The sequence below is a fragment of the Micropterus dolomieu genome, linkage group LG08 (assembly GCF_021292245.1).
Source record: "Micropterus dolomieu isolate WLL.071019.BEF.003 ecotype Adirondacks linkage group LG08, ASM2129224v1, whole genome shotgun sequence".
Lineage (NCBI taxonomy): Eukaryota > Metazoa > Chordata > Actinopteri > Centrarchiformes > Centrarchidae > Micropterus > Micropterus dolomieu.
In genome coordinates, this window is record NC_060157.1 from 7,321,776 (window position 1) to 7,338,736 (window position 16,961).

Consider the following 16,961-nt stretch of genomic DNA (forward strand, 5'->3'; position numbering starts at 1 on the left):
ACACTAAATAGGACTGCAGCAGCAGTTTTCTTCCTCATGTGATTCAGTGTGAATTTACCTTTGAAGTACAACACACTGGCTGCAAATCCTGCTTTTGCTGCCATCTAGTGGGGGGGAAAGTTCACCACGCTGCAAGGTCTGCTTGCACCTTTTAAATGTTTTGAATCACACTGCACCACAGTCAATGTTGGTTTTGCTAACAAATGCACCAGACAACCGAAACTTTAAACCCTCAGACATCAAAAAGGAGAGGATACGTGTGTTGTTACTCTTTAACTTGGCCAGCATTCAGTCCATTTTGTAGATCAGTCATTTTTTAAGGAAATCTTTCCGGCATTACTCATCGTGTTTCACAATGTGGATTGCCTCTCTGCATAGGAACTGTGTAGACTTTGTGTAGAATATGATGAAGCAAATAGCACAGAGTAACAGGCTTTATCTGGTCTCAACAACCCTAAAAGCTACTGATGCCCCATATTTCAATTTTGACTCACTCCACACCTTCTGAAAATCTTTTAAACTTGTAACCAGAGGTGTCAGAGCTGTTAATGAGTTATCTAAATAAGTCTCCTCGCCAGAGCTTTCTGAGGGAAAACTGACCAGACTTTCATAAATCAAGTAGATGAATACAATAGTCATGTTCTGGTTTTGATAATGATTTTAAACCACTTGACATGGTTAATGACAACCAATGTTGTGAAAAAATCTACTGTGTAAAGTGCATGCACAGAGTAAACACAAATCTTGCACATTCAGCTTTCCTGTGTGGGTGTTTTGGTTTTAAAATTGTAAAGTCCCAGTAATGCATGCTAAGAGCATTTTAGATACAACAAGTGTACTTATGATAAAAAAGTTCTTAATGAATAAGATCTGTGCTTCTGAGTCTACATTATTTGCAATAAAGAGGTAATTTTAAAATGACTTGATTTCACTGTCCTTAATTCATCACCATCAGTGTTTCATTGTAAAACTTTAAAGTTAGATAGTTTTTTTTAACTTGTTGGAGGGTTACCAATAAACCAATTCACTGGTAGACATTTACCAGTAATGGATGTGACATTGCATTCTGAGAGATAATCACACGTGATAAGTTGATCATTTCCTGTTAGCCATAGTGTTGCCATTATTTGGTAGCATGTGAGCCTATGACAGCAGTCCTGCCTTTCTGTTATACTCAAGTTTGTCTATGTCCTCAGGAACACATATGGCTTCTATGGACGCTAGATGCAGTGAGGACTCCAACAGCTTTATGATGGCTGAGAATGTAGGTCGATCTTTGAAACTCCACATCCAACAGTACTTCATCAGATCATACCTAAAAGCATACAAAAGTAATGTAAAACTAAACTAAGACCTTTGTTAAAAGAATAGTTCTGCATTTTTGTAAGCTTAGCTTTGTCCAAGATAAAATCAATCTGCCTAATAGCACCTCTAATTACCTGCGAACAGAACCAGGCTAGCTGTTCCCCCTTGCTTTTAGTCTTTGTACAAAGCTAAGCTAACCGGCTGCTGGCTGTAGCCTCATATATAACAGGCAGACAAAAGAGTGATATCGATCTTCTCATCTAAACCATTGCAAGAAAGTGAAAAAAGCTTGATTCCCAAAATGTCTTTCTTCATCATTTCAAAAAGATTATTTGAATAAAAATGAAACTTTCACGAGTTTAAGTTGACTCAATTTCTAATACTACACCAAGAGACAGTATATTACACCATGTCAAGTGGGCCTATTTCCTACACAAGTTTACTTACAAAGGTCCTCCACAATTGTCTGGTCTCTTCATCCGATAAGATCCCTGTAGCTTTGGAAGCACAGAAGGGGTCTCCATCTCAGGATATGGAGGAGAGCCTGGGACAAAAACAAACAAGCAATTGTTGAATAAATAAATGTGACTTTAATGGCAATGGGTGACACTGATGATAGTGTCTATCCAATACTACAAATTGTAGAAATCCGTACGTTTAAAATAAGCTAATCTAAAAAAGAAATACTGACAGTTTAAAGAATTTGCTGATAGATAACATAACATGCAGCTTTACCTAAGGTAATCAGTTCATACAGTAAGATTCCAAATGACCACCTAGGGAAAATAAAATGTTAACAAATTCTTCTGTAATAGTCAAGCAATAGCAAAAAGAGATTACATTGCTGACAAAACAACACATTCTAGGTGTGTGTGTTTCGTTTTCTTAGCCATAACTCTGCCCTTACATGTCGCTCCTGTCGATACTGAGCTGCATCATAATCCTCTCCGGAGCCTGCCATTTGAGAGGCACCTCTGCTGCTCTCTGCCTAATTGCTGAATCCATTCTGCGTCCTCCAAATGCCACACCTAGCCCAGACACCCGGGCTGAGAGGCCCGGGCCAATTAAGATGTTCCTGGCAGCAACATCACCATGCACCAGCCTGTGCTCTGACATCAGGTAATCCTGAGGGAGGAGACAATTACAGCTAAATACATCAGTCTTTGGTTGAAATATTCATCTAAAATTCTAGATAAACTACACTTTTCCCCTAGTACATGAGTTCATGACCTGCTGTGGTACAGAAGTACATCTGCAATACAGCAAGATATTTATATTGAGCTCATCTTAGTCTAGTTGTTTGTTTGGAATAATTGTTTTTAAAAAAGTGACTCACCAGCCCAGCTGCAACCTGCTTTGCTACCAGAAAAACTGACCTCTCAGAGAAGTTCAGCGATAAATCCGCTGTGTTCTACAGGAAAAAAGAAATGTTGTCATGACATTTAGGAATTGGAGATTGCATGTATCATCAAATATGAGTTCATGCTCAAACAAAAGCTGTCTTACATTTCTGAGTGTCCAGAGGAAGTGAAGGAGGTTCCCTGGGCTGTACGCATCTAAGACCAGATACATGGGCACACGCTTGGTTTGACAGTACAACATCCGCACCACATTCTCATGTTTACACACTGTGGCATGGAAGAGGACCCACTCCACAAACTCCTTAGCTTCATTCTGGTTGGGCCCTTCTATATGGTGTTATATTAGTAACAGAGGTACAGAGGAGTCAAATAATAACAGAAGAGAAACCACTTTATGTATTTTTAATAATTTACTCTATCTATATCATCTGGCCCATCTAGCCCCACTCCATCAGAAACACCAATGATTTATTTGTATACTTTCACTCTTATTCCAAGCGAAATACTCTTATGACAGATTAATACTGTACCTCGGAGGGTCTTAACCACTACAGCAGAAAAGGATCCATCTCTCTTTTTCAGCAGACCTTTACAAACAGGGCCATGGCGACCTGTCTGCCAAAACTCTAGTCCCTCAACAACACACTCTTCAGGGATTTCCCAGGGATACAAAGCAGCCTGGACCTTTGGAGTGCTTACAGAAGCAGCCGTTAGGGACACAATCTGCTGGCCTGTTGAAAAACCCAACCAGAGATAAATTACCACCTGGCATTCCTGTCAGGCACTAATGCATTTTTGTTATATAGAGAATACACATTAATTGCAATTCATACCATTTGTAAACTGGGCTGAAGTGCTTTGTCCTCTTTGTTTGTTCTTGTGGAGACTGTAGAAAATCAGAGCCACCACTAAAACTGTGCTCAGAGCCAACAGACATGGGATGATAATTATAGCAAGTGGACCTGATGACCCCTCATCTAAATAAGACATGAAAGAAGAATCAGGTTCAGAATGAGAAAACCAAAGAGGAGCATGCAATAACACAAGTTTGCAATGCATTAAGTGCCATGTGTACAACTTACAGCACATGGGGAGCGAGGTATCGTTACTACATCCATGAGGAGTAACCGACATTTCTCACATATGAGATATGAACAGAAAAATCAACAGAAATTCTAAAGTCACCACCAGACAAGCTTATCCCTGTGTAGAAAATAACTATGATGTAACTTGAAAAATGAAGCACGGCATGAAGTCTGATTGCTACACATTACTTTGAAGTTTTCCTACCTGACACCTGATGCCACAATGCTTGAGTGAACACATATTTCCAACCATATAAAATAAATAAACAGCAACAAGAAGTTGAAAAATCACACTAACAGGGCTTCTATCAGGTACTTTAATTTGGGCTTAGCTTTGTCTGTCAGCCTGCAAGGGCGCTGACCGTAGAGCTGAGCTAGAAAGTTGACTGAATGTTAATCATTAACAATTCACCTAAATTTATAACATTAACAGGAGTCGTTCTCACACTTACTGCTGCCTTAAAGGGTAACTGATTAAACTGTAAAACTGTAATATGCATACTATAGTGTTAAGTTTAGTTTGTTTTTAGGACCCATATAAAATATTTGGCTCTGGCTCACAAGGCAATGAATAGAATAGCTAAGCATCATCAAAACAGGTAGAATGAAAGCAAGATATGGCAACTTTATTTGTACATTTTGTACACCAGGGCAGTTCAATGTGCTTTACAGGTACAAAACAAACAAACAGAAAGTGTAAAATATTTGCCATTTTTGTGGACAAGTGAAAGTGCACATGCTGGTTCTGGAGGTTCTGTATTATTATTTCATTTAAAGAACAACACATTTCTGTCTCCTTGTACTGTAAGTGTATCTGTGGAAATTTAATTTTATAGTAGTACAGTGGCACGTGTTGATGATAGGTGCTTGAACTGTTACAACCACCAGAGGGCAGGATTGCGCAAGAAATCGCCTCCAACGAGTAACCTCCTCAGTTCTGAGAACACAAGGAGGTTGCCAGTGTCCAAACGCATCCCACGGACCCAAAACCACACAATAAAGCCCAAGAACTACGTATAATGTTCTGCCAGCTGTATAAAGAACACATAGAAATCGGCACAAACTGTAGAGAATATGCCGAACTTACAATACTCTCCACGTGAAAATATGCGTCCCAGTGCCCAGTGCTTCTCAACCACAAAGATCCGCCTCTTGCCATACACTATTGGCGCAATGGAGAGGCTTTAGGACCGGCCCCAAATCTCTGATTGGACAGAAGCCCCTGCAGCGAGGAAAGAAACACGGAAAAGATCAAAAAAGTTATGGAGTGAAACCTAATCGGATCACGTCTGTTCCATGATGCTGCGTAGTTTTTAGTAGCAACAAATCCCCGCAGTGCCTCTGGAGTAGCAGTGAAGAGCGCCGAGCGCGTAACGGAGAAAAAGAGGCAGGGTTTCAGTTTTGAAAGGATCAGATAACCGCCGGGTTCAGAGCAGGGCCAGGTATGTTTTTCCGTTTCCATGGACTGCCTTGCTGATGTCACAGCGAAGGAGGGCCGGAGAGGAGGACAGGTGCGCAGAGTAAAGTTGTGTCTCCTGTACGCTTGGATGAGGAGCTGTCACAGAGCAGAGAATTAATACCCAACAGCTGATAAATATTTTTAGTCTAGTCAGTTTTTTAAGTTTTCCTGTATTTGTCAAAACTCTATTCTGGTTCAGTTTTATCAATGTGGTCTGTTCTGAAGTTAAGCGGAATATATGCTATAGTCCTCCACGCTTTTGGAATTGAGACGCTCTCTGGTGCGCACAGACTGCGAGGCTCACAGGATCCGTTCTGCTCTATAATATAGGGTTTAACGGCGTAAAGGAAGCTGCTATTGTTTTTTTAAGTGCAGATTGCTGTGAACTGGGTGTGTGGGACCGAGACGCTCCAGCATCAGAACCAGCACTTTCCGCTTCAATGCGACACTGACGCAGCTGGTCTCGCATCCCGGTCCGCAGTCGACAGGTGATGCTCGAGTAGGTTCAATGGAATGATCGATCATCAACAGAGCGAGTTTGATCTAAAAAAAATACATATTTTCTCTGGAATGGAATACAACACAAGAAAGCAGCCTCAACTTCTCTAATCTGCAATGATTTTTCCGTGCGTCATTGTGTCCTAGGATCAGAAGCGGTTCTTGCGTTGAAGGACAATCGTTCTTGGACTTCCCTCCAGGTTTACAGGAGCGAGCCTATCAACAATGTCCAAGACACTGAAAAAGAAGAAGCACTGGTCCACTAAAGTACAGGAGTGCACCGTGTCGTGGGTGGGTTCCGGGGAGTTGGTCACGGTAGTTGAGGTGCGAGGCGGCGCTGAGCTGGGAGAGTTCCCACACCTCGGAAACATAGTTTCGGAGGCGATGGTTTGTCACTCTGGGAGGTTTCCCAGCAGCGGGGACGTGCTGCTGGAGGTGAACGGCACTCCTGTGAGCGGACTCACCAACCGAGACACATTGGCGGTCATCCGCCACTTTCGGGAGCCCATCCGTATGAAGATTGTGAAACCAGGTGTGTGTCTATTCTAATTATGGATCACCTAGACCCCCTACACCCCTCCAGCTCCCTACCCCACATACACAACCTAACCTGCCATGTGTGTGAAGTGCTTTAAAATGGTTTGTTTAAGCACGGTAACGTGAAGATTGAGAATCTTAGGACAGGTGTGACCAAATATAGAGGCACTCACAGTTGCCTGTAGGGCAATGGGTTGAAGGTCCAGGTGTCTTAGCAGTCTTGTTATTTGGAAGCTAATGTACAGGTCATTTTGTGTTTTCAGCTGCCTTAAGCATATTTAAATTGTCTATGTGCATTCCTTCTATTCATTAATGTGAAGACATAACATTTTCCACATTGCCACTTTTGCTGCAGTAGTACAATCCTGCCCAGCAGCATAAGTGAGGGACATGCTGCTTTAACCATGCTTGTTTAGTGCCCAGACCTGCATGCACTACAACATAAGCCATGCACATGTCATTAAGCTTGCAGCACTTTCTCTGAACTGAGTCTGTAATCTTCATTGCATCCGTGCACAAATGTTGCCTGTCCTCCTCTGACCATGTAGGTAGTAGGGCAACAGTCTCACATAGTCATCACACACACAGGCATGAAGACACACACACACACACACACACAAACACACACACTACTTTAATGTAATTAATAAGTAATGTAATTCTGTCTGTAAGCTCAGCTGAAAGCTTATTGATTGGATTTATGTGATTGTTATTAATACAAGCAATTAGTTTGTACTTTTTTAAGGCACACTGACATGCCTAATGAATTTAATAAATGTGCCAAAACATACTGACATTGAAACTCTGCCAGTGTGTATGTTTGTGTGGATAGAGGCACTGTTGAGGGTGGCACTTGGTAAACACTTTGCAGGGATTTGTTAATGGTTGCCTTGCCAGCTTAGACAGTGTCGCTCTGCTTGCAGTGTTGAGGTGAGTCCAAGTCTAATTGAATCAATTAGGTTTATATCCTTAAATCCCCCAGGATGCTGAGCTAGTCTAGCGACACAGTCTGACACCATGACTGTCAGGGATTTTTGCTTGATAGTGTTTTCTGTGAAGCGGATTGGTCCTTCTGCAGTGCAGTTTACTTGTTGATTAGGGTTAAGGGGTGTACGGGTGTTGAAATCAATATCACAATACTAATTAATTGGTTTCACTTTTAAACATAACATGACACCAGATTTTTCACTAATTGTAGCACTTCAAACATATATTGCAGGTGATTTGAATTTGATAATGTTATATCAGTTATATTGTTTTACTCTTGTTTGTTTTCCTTGTGTTTGGACATTAGAATCAAGTTCAAAAGTGCATTTTCTCAGTTCCATAATACTCACTCTGTCACACACTTTCTAACGTTTTCTCTTGACCTTGTGTTATGTAATGTTAGCTGTATGTTGAGTGATGCTCGAGTTACACTTTGACATCTGCAGGTTGGTTACCATAGGCTCCTCTGTTCCCCAGTGGGCCTCGCTGTGTGTTTATCTCTCTCTCCCCTTTCTCATTTTTAATTCATGCATCATCCATTATTGATGGCTGCTCTGTGCCATGATGAGGTGGCTGGTGGGCGGATCAGATGTTAGCCGACTCGTGTGGATGTAAACTTGAACTCTCATGAGATTGCAAAGTCGGTAGTGAGAACAGGTTTGATGCTAAGAGTAGTGGAGTTAAATCCTTTTGTAGACTTGTCACGGCACAGTGGTGTGTGTGTTCCTTGTATTTGCACAACACAGCAAAAAAGTTACATCAACCTAAAAGGGATGCATTTACATAATTTCATGTCTCCCTGTTGGATTGTTCCCTCCCTCCCTGCTGTCTTTACTTTATTTTCTCCCCTCAGCCGATAATGCCTTATCATCACATTTTGCTGTTCTCCCTCACCGCTGATATTTTCTTTCCTTTGCTACATTATTCTGTTTCACTCCGATTCTCTTGCCTTTGCCTTCGTACCCTTCCTCCCAATCCTATGCCATCACCAGTATACTATTTTTTTCACTAGCTACTTTATCATCTAAGTAAATCTAGCAAATCTTTATAAAATTGCACAACCTTTCTTCAGAATCTAACCCACTTTTAGTAAATACCACTGAAGGGAGTCATTTCACTTACCTGCCATGACGTTTACACCCGCCGATTCTAAATCAAACACGATTTTGCTTCTTCATAGTTGCTGAAACGTCTCGACACTGCACAGTTAAGACAGAAAACAGGAAGTTTGTCTGGAGTGGTTCTCTGGCTCCAGACCAGCCGATGCACTCAGTATGCAGTACCCATCCTGAGAGAGGAGCAAGACAATAGGCAGTAACCTTGAGGGGGCCACTGAGAGTAGAGGCGTAGTGATCACAGATACCTGCAGCTTAGACAATTGCGAGTGGGCAACTCATTGATTAATGCTGTAAACAGACTTAGATCTGCTTGTTTTTACCTCGTGGAGCATAATGAATGGACAGTTAAGCTTTCAGGTCCCTGAGCACCCTTTATTCACAAATCAGGTCTATAATGGAATCTGGGAAAGGAAAAGGGTTATCAAAACCCTTTTTCTTCTCAAACATAATTAATGATATACTTAGATGACTATGGTTTACATTTTACAGTGCTACTCCCTGTGGAGTTATAGACTGAAAAAATATTTAGAAAAAACAAATGTCAACTGTGGGGATAAATGCACTCTAATGCTCAACAGTATAAGCTATAGTGGCTTTATGAGCGTACCTCACTGCTTTAATGTAAAGGTCCCATTCATTTAATTAATACACACGCTTAATGACGCCAGCGTACATTAAAGTAGGGCAGTGATCGTCTTGTGAAGCTGTGTAAATGAAGGTGCAGTGGATGTCTACTAAAGGAAAAAGAAGTAAAGTCTTTATGGATATTTTTATTTTCAGTAATATTAATTTTGTATTCAAAAGATCAGGGAGGTTCAGTTAAGAGTCTTGAAAATCCCCAGGAGCCTTCTAGCTACAGAGGAGCCTTTTTATTTCGAGTGTACATTAGGAACACAGCAGTTAGTAGCTATACCTACAGTATCTGGGGAGAACTGCAAAAATGTATCATTTCATACAATCCACTTAATGCCCAAGGAGAGGTGATAAAAATGAGCTGCCTTCTGTTTTTTATTCACCATTTTAATTTAGGAAAGGTTGCTATAGATAACCAAAAGTACTTGAGGTATCTCACTTGGGAGTTTTATTCTGATATGCACACTAAATTATGAAGAGGCAGTTCTAAGTTGTTGGTCTGGATCTAATAGACTCTTTTCAAGCATGCAGCCCCTTTTTTACTAAAGAGATCAGAAAAAGGATCCTGAAGACGAATGATGCCATAAGGAATTCAGGTAACAATACGCATGAATAATTGAGTGAGAGATAATTGCAGTGGGGTTTTTTTAAACCACCTGCTAGGCTTTCTTCAAAAAAGACAAACTCAAAGGACCCTCTTCCTCTCCTTGGATCCTCTTACACTGTTATATATCACCAACCTGTGATGTTTAATGTGTCCCAGGATTTACTTTGTAAAGTAGTGTTTTAATTTACCTTCTTGATGTACCTGCTTTTCCTCCAACCAGCTTTGTCTGTTTCTGCGTTGTTTGGTAATTTACATTACATTATAATATGCCATAAAGCACTTTTGACAACCACCTGAGATTGTGCCGGAACTTGTTGTGCTCAGTTGTGGTTTACTCGTTTAGCTGGACTGGGCAGTTGGGGAAAGGGAGTGTCACACCCTGTACTTAAACCAAAAATGTCTTGTGTTTTAGGCCCGCAAGTAACGATTAATCATTATCAAATAATCTGCCTATTGTTATTGTCATTTGACTAATCTATTAATCAACTAATCATTGTAACTCGCAGTACCTTCTCACTCCATCTCTGCTATGACTTAGTTGTGAAGGAAATTTCTTAGTGGGCTTAATTCAGGTAACAGTTGAGGGACGGCTAGCAGTGTTCAAAATTGACAAAAAATTATATATTTTCTGGGATAACGATTATTCGGCAATAAGTAATTGGTCATTGAGCTTACTTACAATTGATAAATATGTTGCACGCCTCTGGAGCATCTTCAGGTTAAGTGTCTTGCTCAGGGACACATTGATGAATGTTGCAGTGGGAATCGAACCCGGGTCTCTCACACCAGAGGCATATGTGTCTTATCCACTGCAACCTTACCACCCAGATATTTGGCATCCTTCAAAAATGTTTGTAAAAGTCTAATATTGTACTAGCTCGCTCTCGTTAATAGGATGTTAATTGTTGCTTTATAATGCCATTAATGGAAACAGGTCTTATTTATTTACTTAAAACTGAAGCATTCAAGGAAAAACTGTCTAAAAATACTGAAATCACCCGTGCATGAGTAATCCATTTCATCATATCCCCATAGCCATGATTTCTGTCACAGCTGTTGTCGTAATGGCTTTGAGTCTGTCATCATCATTGTAGCTGTGTTTGAATCGGAGTTTGTTTTTGTGCTGGTACCTTGGCTGGTTTAGACCCGCCTCATGGACAGCTGACCCCCAAAGCTTTTCATATGCTTGATGTTCTGTGCAGTGGTTAGTTTGTGGTCTTTAATAGCAACCGATCTTTCGACAAACAGTGTGCAGATTGACATCTGTGTACTGTATGCATGACGCAATTAATGCACGGACAACGTTTTTTTGATTGTTTTTTCCATTCTGAGTGACGTAGCCTACTCGATAATGTCTGCTTACACGTTGTGAAAAAAACAATTAAGATATGTCGGAGACATTGCACAACCCTAGGTATGACTTATGTAAAGGTCATGCTCGGGGTCATTAGCAGACCCCGAGCATGACCTTGTCCTTCGCCCTATCCTCTCGTTTGAGGCTGCTGCCACCTGACCTTCCAGCACTAGTTCTTTGCCTTTGTCTCACTCCTTGTCAGGGCGAGGACAGCTGGCTGATAGGGAGATGCTATAGTTCAGGCATCAGAGTAATAGATATCGGTGTTCTCTGGGAATCTTACATGTTTAGAGAACTTACTATCTCCACAGATTAGTGCAAAAACATGATACTTTAATTAGATTTCAACTTGACGTAGGTAACAGATTTAGCCCAATTAAAGATGACCTTGTAGAGAAAAACACATTGGCAGTATGGGATAGCACAGGGATGAATATTGTGGACCAGGAGGTTTCGTCACATTTAGTGTTGGCAAGTTGTATGCTGTTACAGTATCTCATCAGACAACGAGATACAGATGAGAAACCTCTTCATCACACCAGACAGCTGGCTCACAATATTTCTACAACATTATTTTTAGACTTAGTAGTTTGCAAATTGTTGAGTCTTAGCACAGTCTCCCACCAAAAATTTACCATTGATGTCTCTGGTTATTGAAAAAAGTCCTGCTTTCAGAATCCATTGTTGATGCAGGTCTTATGTTAAAATAAATATATGTATAAAAATACAACACCAAACAAAGCTAACCATTTTGTATTACACTGATACAGAGTGGAATATTTTGGCAATATTTTTTGCTACTTCTTCTCTTTAAAATAGGCAATCTCAGTTTCTTTTCTTTTGTCTCACTGGTGTTATCATATTGATGTTAACACTTTATACATTTGCCATCAGCAGCGCAGCAGAGCAGCAAGCACACAGTCTGTGTTAATGTGCCCCCCCCCCCCCTCCCCATGGTGCAGTTAGGGCTTCTATGACGAAGCTGCTCTAAACAAGCTGAGTGGAGCTGTCAGGATCGCTCAGGTTCTGGGGCTCTTCTCCCCATGGTAACTGTAACTTCCTGTTCTAGTCGCTGCCTTTTGTCATATCTGCAGTGGAGCCCAGGTTTGTCTCAGAGTGTCACTTTCACTGTAACCAGAAACCTTAGGTACCAGAGTACAGTCCTTTCTCTTTACACTTTGAATGCACCAAAATACCAAAAGGTCCATGAACAATACTTGACAGTTGCAGGGACCATCAGAACAGTCAAATATGTTTTAATGAAATACGACTTAAGCTTTGCGACAATCAAAGGTCCTGGGTTGTAAAATGTTCTTGAATCGTGTTCCTCCTCTCACCTCACGCTCCTCCTGCAGCTCTAAATGTGGAGGCTGTTCAGTAAGTGCAAATGGAGCTTTACTGGCACCCTTCTCCTCTGTGCTCTCTCTGCTGTGTCCTATTTTCTGTGTGGTTGTTGTGTATATGTGTATCTCAGCTGTACACCTGATGTGACATCCACCCATCATCCGCTCCCACTGGCTGCTCTCCCGGCTCATTCCCCAAACCTGTCACACTTCTCCACCCTCTGCCCTGCCAGCCCGTCAGCGGCGAGGGACGACGGTGCGAGTGGATGGGCATACTGAAGTCCCCCAGAAGCCAGCGGCTGCTATGAATACCAAAGCATGCTTCTTACACTCTTTTTCATTCCTCCATTCCTCCCTCTCGTTCTGCAACTCACAGCCCTGCACCGCCTCACAATCTCTTAGTCCACTCCCCCTGTCTAACAGCAGCTTATACTTTTGCCTCTTCCTGTCTTGCATTTCTTTGGTCCTTTTCCTGCAGTGCATGAGAGACAAAGTCAAACAAAGTCATTAATGATGGAAGGAGGAGAATGAAGGGTTGCCATATATGATTGCTCATTTAGTGATTCCTGCATATTTTTTACAGTCCTGGAACCATCAGCTAATGGCAGAGCTCCCCAAATCTGCCCCAGATGTTTAGTGACATGGCATCCCTCTTCACTCTACCTTACTAATACTGTCCATAGAGCCGCACTGCGGTAATGAACAGTCCAGCAACAAGGATAGCATTTTCAAATGAGCCATGCCTCTCACTGGCAGGCACCATGACTTGGCAGGGATGTTTAAAGGCAGTGGAGATGAGTGCGTGCTGATTCACCAAGACTGCCTCTTTCTACTTACTGAATGGTCATGCTGAGATGTCAGCAGCAGCAGTGTCTCCAGGTTGCTGCTGGTGGAAATGGACAGTGTACTTTGGTGATATGCGCGCGCACGCGCGCGCGCACACACACACACACACACACACACACACAAACTCTTCTTCAGGGACTCCTGTCCTCCTTTCCTCAGCTTGACTCCTAATTGGTCTCTCTCCAACAGTGAGCCATCCCTGCAGCTGTTTATCCCTGTTGAGATAAGCTGAGGTCAGCTTCTAAACAGCGCATATGCATAACAGACCAAAGCATGTCAGCTCCTATATCATGAGGAACAATAATCTCCACGGTTAGGCTACATAAATACTGCTCATCCCTTTTCACCTATTTTTACTGAAAGATGCACATTGTTAAAATTGATTTTCACTGTGATTTGATATTGCCATGTACTTAAAAGTGTATTGTATTTGACTCCAAAAGGACACTGATTACCACAGTTAGAAGTAAACAAGGTATTTTTGCAATGCTGCTTTCACAAATGAAAGAAAAAGTAAGTGGAGAGAAAGTAAAAAGTTGTTGCAGTACCTGCACCAGCCACTTACATTTTCAAAATAAACACCAAAACATTATATTGAGATCATGGTTCATTAAGCCATGTTAAACTTGCCTTTGAGAACATAAATCAGTGACTGGCACAGCTATGCAATTGTTATGGTAAATTTTTGTTCCCTTTTTTATCATACATTAACATTGTCATTGCTTTGCTGCACTGCTGGGCTGGACCTGCAAGTGGTCACTGTCTGACCCTGATGTGTTTAACTAAGAAACTGACCCTTCTGTGTAGCTGTGAGCAGCTGACCGTGAAAGGGAAATAGAGGCGGCATGAGGGAAATAGACTGTTATGAATCAATACACAGGTGCAGATGGGGATAGAGGGATACAGGGGATAGCATATCTGATAGTTGATTGAACTGAGTTTCCTCCAGATGCACTCACTACCCTCTTTGGAGAGCCCATTTTGGGACTTTGTTTCTTGCTGGTTCTTTATGAAACATCCCCATGGTGTTGAAGCAGAGGCAATAACGGGGACAGAGAGAAGAGGCAGCTGGCACATTGCTGCCTCAAATTTTTTTCCTGAGAAGGGTTCTTTTTTGAAGGATATATTGGATTTAAACTGGGAGGGGGAAAAAAAGATGATGAACAGGTTTAGAGAAAAGCAAATGGGGTCAAAGAGAGAGGAGTGCCGACAATGGGAGGGAGAGGAAAGAGTGAGGAGCAAGAATAGCGAATGAGCAATAATAATCTCAGGACTGAAAACGATTTTGTTACCATTAATCATGATTATAGTATTGATTCTCTGTTGTGAATGTCTGAAATGATTCTGCCTACTGTTCATCAAGTCAACACTTGCTATTTCAGACTTTCCGCACAGCGAGTATTTCCAATCATGTCTGCAAGTAACAAGTCTGTGTGAGCTGCCTACATATGTGTATGTGCAAGCATGCATAGTAATGAAAAATGAAGGCACATCTGAATTAATTTCCACTTCGAGTTGCCTTTTTAGGTAAAAACACAATCATGGAGAACACAAATGCATGCTTCCTTCACCATGCTTTTGAATAATGCCAGAAAGTCTTCTCTATAATTTTGATCATATTCCTACTATATCTGATTTTTGTGAACCTGAAGGAATATGTAAGGTAGTGCTGTTTTGACTTTCCTGGATTCATTCTCCCATAGATCTCAGGAGTTTATTTTGGAGGGTAGTGATAAGACTAAGACGGATTGCCTGTCTGTGTAGAGTGGACTTGCGCATACCTTCGTTCAACCAGTTGGGATCTTTCTTTACACTCAGGGTAAAGAAAGGGAAATAAATCAATTGAGAAGACTCAATCTCCTAGTTCAATCTCTTGGTTGGCTGTGGTACTTCATACTTGGCCCTGTGCCTGCGCTGATGTGCCTTCGTCAATACTCATTCTGCCAGTGCAGCCCACTCAGCTGTTTAGTTTAGTGCTACTCCACCTCAAATAATCCATTTCTGTTCATTCTGTTTGTGCTCCTGACAACATTTAATATCAAACGGATATAAAGCCCACCACACTCCTCACACCTTCACAGTCACTACCTACTCAGCCAGCTGCTGCTGTGGCCCCTTGTGCTCTCAGAGCTGCAGCACCGCTGGTGTTTCTGCCAAGTCTCTGCGTGCCATTAGAACATTGAGGCGAGTGAGTATTTCATGTCTCACTAAGGAAGCTTCCTTGTTCTTTTTTTATATCTTCCTTTGTCGTTTTGAGAAACAAAATGAAAAATTCTACTAACATATGTTAGGCTACATTTATGATGACTTTATGCTAGAACTGCTTTTGCTGGCTGGACTGAGCCTGCATCATAATTTTGATAGGACACAAGCAGACATAATGCTGTTTAGACATGGACAGACAAACTGGATGAAATCACCTTTTAAACAAACAGCTGCACAGATTGACACAACGTCATACGGGCGGTGGTGGAAAGTGACTTTTTACTGTTACATTCTGCACTGGACCTCGTTACATTGGTAGCCTATTAGTATTACTGGAGCAGCACTGAAAAACAAATGTAAAACTGATAAAGTTGACTTGGCGCGAATCAACTTCAGCCAGTTGATGCGACACCGGTATATGCAGTGATAGTCCAGTGCAGAACCGGATGGCCCCGCCTCACAACAGTCAGGTAAACATGTGTTCTCTCCTCTACAAGTCTGATCTAAATCACTCACATCTCAGTAAATAATAAGCATCACATATTTAGCCAAGTCATTTTATAAATAGTATTTTATATTTGAAAATGTATTGGAAAGGAAAGGGAAGGAAATCTGGAGGAGCCTGTCTGAATGGGCCTAATGCAGCTGATAACATGAAAATATCTATAATTTACAGGGGCTATGCTTAAGTTTGTCAGTAGAGTAGATGCTGGATCATCAGCGAGTACAGGAACACATCCACATCTGATCCTACATCCAGCCTCAGTCAGTACCAACACAGACCCAGTATAGAATTTTTTAGCAGGTCACTCAGCCCCAGGTGACAGAGGCAGCCTCAGCCAGTACGAGCACAGCCAGAGATGTACAGCCAGCATTAGATACAAGCAGCTCAGACCCTAATGGAACAGTTGCTGCTTCACTAAATGACCAAGGAGATTGGCCCCCAGTCTTATCAGACTTCATGAGGTCTGAGTTTGCAGAGGTCTGTTCAAACCAGCACTGGATTTTTCTAGAAGAGGTTTCTATTCAGGCTTCTTAGGATTGTAGTGAGAGCATTGTGGTGTCAGGTGTGTGTAACGTAGCTGGTAGAGTTTTGCAATATAAACATCTGAAAACTGAAGCCAACTTTGCTCTGTTTGGGACTGGGAGCTGCACTTTATCAGAGGTTCTGAAATTAATGTGTGGATTTTTGGTGAGATTGTGAATTGAGTGAAATGTTTCAGTTAGTTTTGGTCTCCCCCTCCTTGTCTCATCTTAACATACCCAAAGTCCCAAATGGGGTTCTGTGTCTGTCAGACGGTCTGAAGGAGATACTACCACAACGGCAGAGCAATAATGCAGACTTATCCTCCCCACATATAGGAAATATCCACTTGTCCTCTCAGTTTTCCTTATTGTGATTCATGATAATTTATAATGCTATATCGATATTGAGCAGGCATCGTGATTCCCCGTCTATTCCACTTTCTCCATCAGCAGTAAGCCTACGTTTCATAAAGTCGCCTACAAGACACAGAACTCGTCTTTTGTTCCATATTTCTCCACCCTCGATCCGTTATCATGGCAGCAGGTGAGCCGCTTGTGGGCTTGTTAATGCAGCCCATCAAACAACTGAAACCAACA

The 16,961-nt window shown here is 41.7% G+C and overlaps 2 protein-coding genes across 3 annotated transcripts in view; one reads left to right on the forward strand and one right to left on the reverse strand.

Moving 5' to 3' along the window:
• Positions 1-643: 643 nt before the first annotated feature.
• On the reverse strand, positions 644-8,463 carry si:ch73-206d17.1 (tyrosine-protein kinase STYK1). Its single transcript, XM_046056881.1, has 9 exons — positions 8,355-8,463; positions 3,500-3,643; positions 3,197-3,397; positions 2,812-2,993; positions 2,642-2,716; positions 2,213-2,430; positions 2,041-2,081; positions 1,753-1,849; positions 644-1,315 (listed from the first exon to the last, which is right to left on the reverse strand). The coding sequence occupies exons 1-9, from the start codon at positions 8,359-8,361 to the stop codon at positions 1,144-1,146; spliced, it is 1,137 nt and encodes a 378-aa protein (XP_045912837.1). The 5' UTR covers positions 8,362-8,463; the 3' UTR covers positions 644-1,143.
• Positions 5,045-16,961, forward strand: part of LOC123975411 (membrane-associated guanylate kinase, WW and PDZ domain-containing protein 3-like) — a 110,414-nt gene continuing 98,497 nt past the window's right edge. For both annotated transcript variants that reach the window (XM_046056879.1, XM_046056880.1), the window contains exon 1: positions 5,045-6,240. In XM_046056879.1, the coding sequence (XP_045912835.1) occupies positions 5,934-6,240 (307 nt within the window). In that variant the 5' untranslated portion in view covers positions 5,045-5,933. The remainder of the gene's footprint in view (positions 6,241-16,961) is intronic.